This window comes from Dromaius novaehollandiae, unplaced genomic scaffold, assembly GCF_036370855.1.
Source record: "Dromaius novaehollandiae isolate bDroNov1 unplaced genomic scaffold, bDroNov1.hap1 HAP1_SCAFFOLD_37, whole genome shotgun sequence".
NCBI classification, from domain to species: domain Eukaryota; kingdom Metazoa; phylum Chordata; class Aves; order Casuariiformes; family Dromaiidae; genus Dromaius; species Dromaius novaehollandiae.
Genome location: NW_026991398.1, coordinates 904,991 through 916,165, shown reverse-complemented (window position 1 = coordinate 916,165; position 11,175 = coordinate 904,991). Strand labels below are relative to the sequence as shown.

At 52.9% G+C, this 11,175-nt stretch overlaps 1 protein-coding gene across 1 annotated transcript; it reads right to left on the bottom strand.

The window, feature by feature from the left end:
• Positions 1–960, bottom strand: LOC135326175 (olfactory receptor 14A16-like). The gene has a single exon (XM_064504025.1). It carries the CDS (start codon positions 958–960, stop codon positions 1–3), a length of 960 nt encoding a protein of 319 aa, XP_064360095.1.
• Positions 961–11,175: the final 10,215 nt, after the last annotated feature.

Below are 11,175 nucleotides of genomic sequence, written 5' to 3'. Positions count from 1 at the left end.
TCATTTGTGGAAAGCAAAAGCAACTTTACCACTGCTGAAAAATGTCCATGAAATCACTTTCCTCAGGGCATCCTTTAGCTCCTTGTTCCTCATGCTGTAGATGAGGGGGTTCACTGCTGGAGGCACCACCGAGTACAGAACAGCCACCACCAGATCCAGAGCTGGGGCAGAGAGGGAGGGGGGCTTCAGGTAGGCAAAAAATGAGGTGCTGATGAACAGGGAGACCACGGCCAGGTGTGGGAGGCACATGGAAAAGGCTTTGTGCTGGCCCTGCTCAGAGGGGATCCTCAGCACAGCAGTGAAGATCTGCACGTAGGACACCACAATGAAAATGAAACACACAAAGCCTAAAAAGACACTAACCACAAGAAGCCCAACTTCCCTGAGGTAGGAGTCTGAGCAGGAGAGCTTGAGGATCTGGGGGATTTCACAGAAGAACTGGTGCACTGTGTTGCCTTGGCAGAGTGGTATTGAAAATGTGTTCCCAGTGTGTAGCACAGCATTGAGAAAACCACTGGCCCAGGCAGCTGCTGCCATTTTGACACAAGCTCTGCTGTCCATGAGCATGCTGTAGTGCAGGGGTCTGCAGATGGCAATGTAGCGGTCATAGGCCATGACTGTGAGAAGAGAAAACTCTCCTCCAAACAAGAAGAGAAACAGGAAGACCTGGGCAGCACATCCTGAGTAGGAAATGGCCCTGGTGTCCCACAGGGAATTGGCCATGGATTTGGGGACAGTGGTGGAGATGGAGGCAAGGTCGAGGATAGAGAGGTTGAGGAGGAAGAAGTACATGGGGGTGTGGAGGTGGTGGTCGCAGGCTACGGCTGTGATGATGAGGCCGTTGCCCAGGAGGGCAGCCAAGTAGATGCCGAGGAAGAGCGAGAAGTGCAAGAGCTGCAGCTCCCGTGTGTCAGTGAACGCCAGGAGGAGGAAGTCGTTGAGGGAGCTGCCATTGGACATTTTGCTATCTCCAGGCATGGGGGACTGTCCAAAGAAGAAAAGACATTGAGATGTTAGGAGACACTTTTTAACCAAAAAAACAAACAAACAAACAAAAAAAAACCTCTCAGATGTTGCAGTTATCATACAACCCCCCCCCCACCACCACCACATTGCCTCTCTACTGAGAGGATCTCTGTGCAGCTCCCTTGCTTGATCTCCACTTTGCACTGGCTGAGTGTGCTGCTGGGAGGAGCAGGGGCCTCTGCCCGTGGGCTCCAGAGGAGTCCGTTGTGCTGTGCAGCAGCGGGAACAGGGGAATGGGGGTGATTAGCTCTGACGTTCACAAATTCTGTCAGGTGAAATCCACCTGTCATGTGGAAGAGCTTTTCAGCACCTTCACTCTGTATTATAGAGAATGAGCGTTGAGAAACAGAGTTTTAGGCATTTTTAAATGGTGTTTATTTTCTACTAGATGTCCTTGTCACCCCTGGAGATTGTTCCTCGAAGAAGAAATCCTTGGCATTTCTACTGTGAGTCCTGAGAAAAACATATTCGCTGTCCCTGTTCATCTCACAGAGTGAAGGTTTAGGAGTCCCAGTTCCTCGCCAAACCAGGAAACTCTTTCTCTTTTTGTCTCTGCCAAAATTAGGGAGAAAACTGAAAGCACAGACAACTAAAGGAAGGCTCCTTCTCTTTCAAGTAGCCCCCCTCTTGATATTCCTCTTGAAAAGACTTCTCAGATATCTCCTGTGCATGAGCTAGAGCTGTGAGCAGCCCTGACCCATGCAGCACCCTCTTGGTGGGAGAACGAACCTGCCTGCTGGTGGTTGTTCCTCTCACCCAGAGCTTTGTCCTGCAGCACCGTGGGGAGCTCCCTGGGCAGGCTGAGTGCTGACCCTCACAGGCGGCAGAATCACTGCTCTGAACTTCTCTGAATTACAGCCCTGCCCAGACCTGAGGGCACACCCAGGCTTCACCCCCATGCAGCTGCCCCTGGGAGAAGGGAGCAGCATGCCCTGTCCCTGTGATGGTGTGGCAGGGAATCCCTGCTCTAATGCACCTCCTCCTATGCACTAGAAGAACAGGGAGAGCAATTCTTAAAAAGCCGATCAGTCATGGGATGGGCTGGGTTCAGAAGTCCCCCCTCCCGGAACCTTGGTAGCACTGCCCTGCAGACAGAGACTTACCGTGTCAAGGGCTGTGAAGATTTCTCTCGGAACAAGCTCTCCTCTGCCCTCCCGCTTCACACTGCCTTGCACTTCTGTCTTCTCTCTCTCTGTCTTCTCTCAGCTCATGTCAGCAGCAGCAGGCAGTACCTACAGCCCTGCTGCTCTTGGCAGAGGAGCTGCTCCTGCACACAGCTGTCTCTGGGCAGTGCTGCCAGGTTGCCATGAGCTCCCTCCATCCCAGGAGCCTGGCCCCACTCAGGAGCAGAGGCCCAGCTGAGGACACAAATGTCTCTGTCCCTTGTGCTCCCTCCTCCTGGGAAATGTTCACTGCAATAAACTAAAATAATCACCGATGGTCTCTCTCTAAACACTGAAGGGAGACTGATTCCAGCATTGCAATTTGTCTCATCAGAGGATGGTTATCTGAAAGAGGTGGAAACGTCCTGTGGAGGAGCAAGCAGGCAGTTCGATAGAACTGCTGGAAAGTCCTTGAAGGACCTTGAACGATGAGAAAAGAGGAAGAAGGGTGTTTGCGCAAGGCAAAAATGGGGAAGTAAGAAGCAGAGAAAGACAGTCAGCGTCCTACTAATCCAGCCCATGTGCCGCGTGTCCCTGTAGCTTAAACCAATTGTAGGCTAGAGCTAGACGTATGGACAATGATCTTTAGCGAATCACAAGTAAGAAAGATTACATACGAAGAATCTATACGGGTATAAGTATACGTGTAAAACCTCAGTAAAGGGTCTTCTGATTCACCCGCATCAGGAGTCTGTGCCTTAACTCTCCATCAACATCCCACTCTGGAAGTCCCTATTCCCATCTCGTAACTAGGCAGGACACCTACACGGGGACAAGAAGGGAGCTCACTGAAACATGGTTCAGATATTGGTTCTGATGAGTCCATTGAAGCATCTTACACCAGATTAGAAGCCCCTGAGCTGCAGTGGGATTCAGATCCTTTCTGTGAACTCCACAAACACACAGGAGCTGAGATTTTTCCTTCCCCAAGCTGAAGTGAGCACAACATAGGTGTCTGCATGTGAGCTTCTTGTCTAAGCTCTCATTGTAATCACTGGAGATGGAGGGTGGGAGTCAGTTGCCCCCACACAAACACCTGAGAAGAACACACAAAAAAAGAAAAACTGGAAAGTATAACAACACGTTGCTTTGCTTTAAATCTATTTTTCAATTTCTTTCTTGTTTCATTTTTCATGTCATTTTCTAAACAGTTCTGCTATATTCAGGCCTGCACCGTTAAGCAAGATTTTTTTGTGTCTCACACAGAGCCCAGTGCTCAGAAAACCACCCCTGCCCACAGCTGTCCATGCCACTCCTCACTCTTTGCACAGAGCATGTTGCACTCTGAGGTGTCGGGTTCTCTTGACTAATGAGGAAAGCAGGGTGACCAGCTTCGTCTATTTTTGGATGGCCAAATTTGCACAAATCTCAACATACCTGTGTTACTGTGACCTTTTAAAGGAGTCCTGAAAATATCTCACCACAATCCCTTTTCATTCCCTGCACGGTCAATGAAGTGTGACTTCATTTTCGGGGACAACAGGGAGGAGGCTGATCTCACCCCATGCCAGACCCCACCAGTGAAAATGTCTCTGTCCGACCCAGTTGTCTGCACTTCCCTGTCCAATCAATGGAGGGAAATAGGTTTCTCAACTGAGGTGTTTGGAGATACTTTTCCTAATGACAAGCTAAGGTCCTGTAGGAGCCGCCTCCAAAATCTCCAGCACCACGTGGGAACACAACAGCTATCCCAGGGCATCTCAGGCAGCAACAGCCTCTCTATGTGGTCAAATGAATCAAGCCCCAAAAGGAGATCCTAGTCATAAGCTGAAATCTTCTCCAAAAATAACTCAATGTGATAACTGACAAAAAAAATCCTCTTTTCAAAACTTCACACATTTTTCCCATTGCTGAATATTTTTGTTTTCTTTCCTCTTAATGGGCAGCATCATGTTCAGGCACTCCAGTAACCATGGCTATGAAGCATGGCAGGCACCAGGGTCCCAGATAAAGCTCTCAGGATGCTGTGTGTTCAGGACACATTTGCTCTTTTCTCGTGTATCATCTCTACCTTAAGCACCACAGACTGGGACACCTTGCTGAGGACTTTGAAAAACAAAGAGGCTGCTTTGGTGCCTCAAGTAGGAAGTCTGTATCCTCTCCCCATATGGTCCTACATCCTGCTTCTACAGAAAGAGTGACCCACAGCAGAAATCAATTTTGAAGCTCACCAAAGCATCTCAGCCTGTGGCCACACTTTGTGCTGTTTCATCCCGCATGACTTGTGGGATCTTGTCTTTAAAAAATGCCCAACCCCAAACCAACCCCCAAACCCCAGCTTCCCACAGTCTGCCCAGTGCAGATACCTGACAGTACAGGGGTGCAGAAGTGACCTCTCCACGGCCCCCGTTTAGATATATCACAACCTTTCGCACTGTCTGGACATGTTCCTGAAGAATTTATCAGCAAGTTTTTGGCAAATACCTGGGGTGAAGGAAGGTGAGGTGAGGGGAAATCTCTCTGCTCTCTCCCTGGCTCTGCCATCTCCATGGCAGTGACCTACTGAGCCCCCTGATAATACGAGCTGAGGTCACAGTGGGATGTGCTGCATCACAGGGAGGTCGCCCTGGTGCCGCAGGAGTGTCCTCACTTCCCTGTGAGGCCCAATAGCTACTGCGCACTGCTCAAACGCTCACCACCGCTGCCCTTTGGAGTTGCTCCATGGCAAGACGTGGGGACAGGAGGTAGCAGGCTACCTTGGGGCCCTTTGCTGAAAGGCAGAGGAGCAGGTTGGAGAGGAGTTTTGGGTGATGAGATGCGAAGAACATCCTTTTTCCCTGGATGGACAGAAGAGCTGAGGGCAAGGGGGCAAGCGAGATGGAGAACTGCTGGACCAAGACCATCAGCCTGGACTGAAGTTCTTTGTTCCCAACACTCCTGCAGCTCTCTAAGGGTAAGGGCTTCAGGAGCTCCTTCCCGAGGTTTTGCACTGATACCCTTTACTGAAAAAATGGCTGTGGATCCTGGGCTGTGAGGGTGGGGGGCTGCCACAAGAGCCCTGACTGAGGGTTCCGTCTGGCTCAGGGGATAATGTGGCAGCCAGGACTCCTGGGTCCTGGGGATGGTGCTGCCCTGAGCCCCAAGGCTCCTGTGGGGCTGGCTCCATCCCCTCATGGCAGGGGCAATCCACGGCCAGGCTTCCCCCTGAGTGGGCCTGCTTTGAGATCTTGCTCTGGCAGGAAAGGGGTCCTGTGTCCTGGAGGCTGCGGTGTCCTGCAGCTCCCATGGGGCTCTCAGGAGCCTGCTGGAAATGTCGATATGGGAAATGCATCCTTCACCTTGTAATAACCCCAAGGCACCTTCTTGTTTGTGAAAACCACTATTCCTTGCCTATGCATCCATTTATACTTGCAGCTTGGTACAGCATGTTTTGGGCTCAGAGATGTTGTCCTCCGATGGCCACAGACCCTGTCCTCCTGCAAACTGGGGTCAGACCTCTGCACCCAAAAGACAGCCTGTTTGGGGGAGCAGCTGGGGAACAGGTGGGGGTGCCATCGCCACCCCACAAGTCCCTGCCGACCCCAAGCCTGTTTCTCTGAGCCGTGGGGGGCAGTGCTGGGGGGAGCCCAGCAGGGCCATCTCCCCACCCCCTCCCAGCCCCACACCTCCGCTGCCCAGCACCAGCAGGCCCAGAGCTGCTCTGGCCCTGGTTGCCCCGGGGCCCTGGGGCTCCTCAGCCCTGCGGAGCGACATGCCGGGGCCCAGCCCAGCCCCGCAGAGAGCAGCCCCTGCCTGGCCGCGGCCCAGCCCTGCCGGGTGCAGCGCAAGGGCTGCTGACTCCCGGGGCTGCTGCCCACAACATGGCACCCCAGGGTGGGCAGGGGAGGGGCAGGAGGAGGGAGGGGAGGGGCTGCCCACAGGGTCACACAGGGCCCAGCGTTGCCATGGCATCGCCCCCAGTGCTGCCCTCTGATTGGCCAGCAAGGGGAGGAGGGCGGGCTGGCCTTGACTGATGGCTCCGTCAGCCAATGGGAGTGCAGCAGGCTGCTGGGGGCCTCACCAGGGCCCTGCCCCAGGCTCCCTTTTGTCCTGAACAGTGCGTTTCCAGGGCTCGCAGAGAGGCTGTCCCCACGGGTCCCGCCGGGCCCCAGCCGCTGCGGCTGCTCCGGGCCTCTTGCTGGGCCGCAGCCCTGCAGCCCTGGCAGCAGCCGGGAGGGTGTTTGCAGAGCAGCTCTGTGCTGGGAGCTGCTGGGCTCCTGCAGGGCCTTGGCAGCTGCTGGGCGGCCAGTGCTGCCCTGGCCGGTGCCATTAGCCCTGCTCCCAGGCCGGGCTGCAGAGCTGCTGAATCCCGGCTCTGCTGGTTCCACCCGCTGAGATGCCCTGGCCGCAGTCCTTCCCCGTGTCTCAGAGTGTCAGGGCCCCAACCAGGAGAGTGCTTGTTGTCCTGGGGGTGGGGAGGATTTGCTGGGTGTGTTCAGCACTGGGGCAGGAGCCAGACTTGGGAGTTGTGGGAAGGCTTCTCCCTCTGCCTGGGCCATGAGGCCCTGCTGTCTCCAGCTCCATGGTCGCTGCTCCCATGCAATCCTGCTGTTAGGAGATGTTGCCCAGAATTATTGCAGGCCTTTCTGCAATTGCTAAGTTTCACAGGCCAGGTGTAGGTACGACCTAGGCAGAAGCTGATGTTCTCTTGGGGCAGTAACTGGTGTGTAGTGGGTGTTTTGCTGCCCGATGAGCGTTGCGAGGCCCCTGGGTGAGTCCGGGTGGCCGCTCAGGAGCTGGCTGAGCCTTGGGGGAGGCAGGGGCAGCTGCAGGCGGCAATAGCCGCGTGGCCGGGCTGTGGGCAGGGAGGTCACGGCTGTCTGCGAGAGCAGGGCCAGGAGATCCCCAGTGTCAAATCAGCTCTTGATCAGTAGGTGCCAGGCCAGCAGGAGCCACGTGGCTCGGCTGTTGATGATGAGGTTGCTTCTTCCTGAGTCCCTGATAGGCCAGCAGCAGGCAGATGGGTGTGGAAGCAGACTGTGAGGTCTCCTGGGTCAGAGTACTTGGCAGGCCAGCAGCATGTTCATGGCAGGGGAAGTTATTTTGAGGCAGCTTGTGTCTCTGAAGCCCATAGGCCATCAGCAGGCACCTGGTGGGGGTATGGACTTATGAGGTCACTTCTCTCCGAGCAGCTGCTAGGCCAGGAGAAGGCCCATGGCTTGGATGTTGGTGGTGAGGTCACTCCTGGGTTTGGTGAGTGTGCCGGGAGGAGGGATTGACACCTGCAGAGCTCTACAGCAGGATAGAGATGCAACTAGTAAATCAAGCAGAAGCAGATAATATTCCACACCATCTGTCAGAAATGTTATCCCACTGCCTCATCATGAATTAATACTGCTATGTTTAAAATGTGGATGATGTTCACTGGTGAATGTAGACATGGATTTTAACCATGCACTTCTTCCTAAGTACAGGCTTACAGCCTGCTGCCGGTGGGCGAAGGAGTCCAGCTAGAATTTTTACGCTGCTAAATGAGTGAAGTGCTGGTGTGAGCAGTGACATTGGCAATCTCTGATTTTATGTGTTAGTGCGCTGCGGAATATTCTTCCACATCAAAATACCAGGGGGCTGCTGAGATTTTTCTCCCAGATCTGAAGGATATCTCTGTCCTTGGATTCCTGGAGGTGGGAAGTGAGCAGGGTAGGGCTGTTAGGGACTGTTCAGAGGAAGTCCCCGTTCGAAGGTCTTGGAGGACTGGAAGGGAATGGAAGGGCTGGAGAGTTGGTCTGTGTGTGTTTAGGGGCCCTGGGGATGCCCTGGCTGCTGCCACGTATGGTGCTGTGCCCTGCGTGTCCCTGCTGCAGAGGCACGTGTTGGCTCTGTGAGGCGAGGGGTCAGAGGTTTGGTGTGTCACAGTGGTGGGGTGCCCTGTGCTAGGGATGGGTGGTGGCTCCAGTGTCTTTGTACTTATCATGAGAGGAAGTGTCTGGAGAGAGCAGTGCTGTGCGTGGGGAGTGCTGCCAGGCTGGGGAGCTGGGGAGCCCTTGGAGGTGAGGAGGTGACTTGGCTCGCAGGGCCCAGGCTGCCCTGGTGGCCAGAGCCAGGGATGCTGGCAGCCTGCTGCCTTCTGTGCACTGAGGTTCAGGCCTTGAACTTCCAAAGCTCTTGCCAGGATCTGCAGCCAGATATGCCACACAGACTGTGAAATACCTAGAAATATGGAGCTTAAAGTATTTGGAATACAAGAAGTCATCTTTCAGAAAGGGTTCCTTGTTGGAGATTCTTGAATTTAACACTTCTGGGGCCTTCTAGGGGCCTCTGGGGCCTCCCTTCTAGGCCAGCTGCAAGTAGACAGCTCGGATGCTTATTGTGCAGTCATCTATGATGGAGCAGCTGATTGATAGGCCAGTAAGAAGCACCTGGCAGTGAAGGTGACTGTGAGGTGACTGCAGTCTCAGCTATTGATAGGCCATCGAGAGGCACATGGCTCGGATGCTGATTGGGAAGTCACCTCTGCTGTAATACCTGATTGGATAGCAGCAAGCAAATAGCTGGGTCATGTCCATGAGAGAAGCAGAAGGGTCAGCAGCAGGCCCCCTGGCTTGATAGATGATTGTGAGGTGACTTCTGTCTGAGCAGCTGATAGGTCAGCCTGTGGCTCAGGCCTAAGGCAGGTGTTTGTGAGGTCACTTCTGCCTGGGGATCTGATTAGACAGCAGGCACACAGCCTGCTGACACGGAGCCTGCAGGCACAGAGCCCTGGCCCTCCTGGAACGCTCTTCCGATTACAGCCCAGGGACAGCCTTTGCCACAAGGACACTTTTCTGCCTCATGCTGCTTCATGTTGTCTACCAAGACACCCAGGCCCTTCTCTGCCAAGGTGCTTTCCAGCCAGTCAGCACCCAGCATGCCCTGGTGCTTGGTGTTATTCTTCCTCAGGTGCAAGACACTGCATTTCCCTTGTGAGGTGACTTCTGATCTCACTTAGTACCTGACTGGATGGCAGCACACGCATAGATGGATCATGTCCACCCAGGAAGCTGACATGGCAGCAGCAGCCACTTGGGTTTGGAACATGATGGTGAGGGTACTGGTTTCTGACAGGCTGATATTCTCACAATCTCAAGGGCCAGTTTGAGGCACATGGCTGTGAAGGGGACTGTGAGGTCACTCCTGTCTCTGCCAGTGATGGGCAAGGAGCAGTCTCATAGGTAGGACCTCACAATCAACACAGCAGCTGTGTCCCCTTTTTCTGCCTCTCCCCATCCTTCCACCCATATCTCCTCTTGGCTGGGATAAGTGGTGGTGTGATGTGCTTTTTGTCCTCAGAATGGCTCCAGGGCGTCTCCAAGTGCCACTGGATGCTTGTGGCTGGACACCTGAGCTCTGCCTGGAAAGGGGAAGAACTGTTTTCACCATTTCAAAAATAGAAGCCCACTTTCATCAGCTCAAATGATTGGCTAATTTTAATGTCAATATTTTCCTGTGATGAAATAGTGGAAACCTTCAGGAAAGGTATTAATCTGGGGAGAAGAAATATTGATCTGCCCTTGACCTTGTGTTTCCACTGCTCTGTCTATTAGGCTGTGGATAAAATCTCAGTGATCTCTCACATATGTCCACATCTCTTGATTAAATTCATCATTTCTAAAGGCATCTTTACAGCAGACTGTCTGGACACATGCACTTTCCATAATTTCTCAGTTTTCCTCCTCCCCTTGCTCTTTATCATTCAGATACCTCTCAACTCTCCTGTTGATGCTCTGAGCTTCTGGGAGTCTGAAGCTTGCCTCATTCTTCAGCAGTCTCACTGTCTCTTTAGTCAGCTCCTTTGCTCTGCTTCTTGTCTATCCTCTCCTATCTATCTGTCGAGAACATTTCAAGGAAAGTTATATCTTGTGGGCAGTGGAGCTCACTGGAGGCAACTTGGACTTGGTATGGAGTTGAGGAGTGTCTTTTATCTTTTATTAAACTCTTTCGAATTTTATTTTGGTTTCTTCACAATTAAGACATCCTTCTGTGCCTGTTTGCAGCTAGTTCTCTAAGGAAAGCAGGTGGGAATTGTTGCACATGAGCTGTAACCTTCAGCTACAGACCTGAGAGGAAAAAGGTTAGATTTTAACCAGAGTGCTCTAAGTCCCCAGTGGCTGATGAGGGAACTGGCAGGGCTGGGGAGCTGGGGAGGAAGGTTGTCCATACATGTCTCCTATCAAAAATACTGCTTGTCCTACATGCCCAGACTTCATTCAGAGACACTGTGGGTCAGTATCAGTTGGAGAATGTGGGTATCTCTTATTCCAAAAAGTCAAGAATAAAGAAAGCTTCAGAAGCAGACATCTTTCTTTTTCAGGTGCTCATTGAAATCTGCCTAATCTCAGTACACTCCTGGAAACTTTCTAATTAGCCACGTAAGACTTGAAGAACTGAGGAAAATTATGGAAGGAGTCATGGCTCCTCAGGGGTTTTTGCATTTTCATGACCCCTCGGGTGTATTTGGTGCTGAGCCTGTGAACCTCAGATGCTGAGAAGAGGCTGAAGAAATCTCTCAAGAAGTTAAAGTCAGAAGCAAATCCCAAGTTTCTTGGAGTGTTAACAGGTCCCACTGAGGACAATTACCACCAAAGTCTCCCCAGGGGCTGATTAGAGCAGAAAGTTGGAGGCCCTGATTGCAGCCAGGCAAAGGCAATGTGCAGGTGGCTGTGATGCCAAGTCAACCTGGATGTGTGTTATCAAGCAGAGCAGCCAGGCACTGACAGCCAGCCCCTGGGTAGGGTGATTCTTTCCATCCTGCATTGCTCAGGGCTCTTCCTGGGGGCAGTGTGAGGGTTGGGGTGTGCAATGCCAAATGCTAGACCATGATACGGCACCTCCTGTGCTCCCGGGGGACAAGGAGGCAGCAAGGCCACAGTGCTTTAAGGAATGGTGTCTTCTCATGGGCCTTGGTGGCAGAGACACCAGCCATAGGAAGAGGACAAAGACCTCGCTGTGTTGGGAGGTTTCAGCCCTGGCAGTTCCCTTGGCCATCTCCACCACAGGCTGTGCTATGCTTTCCCACACCTGTGCCTGT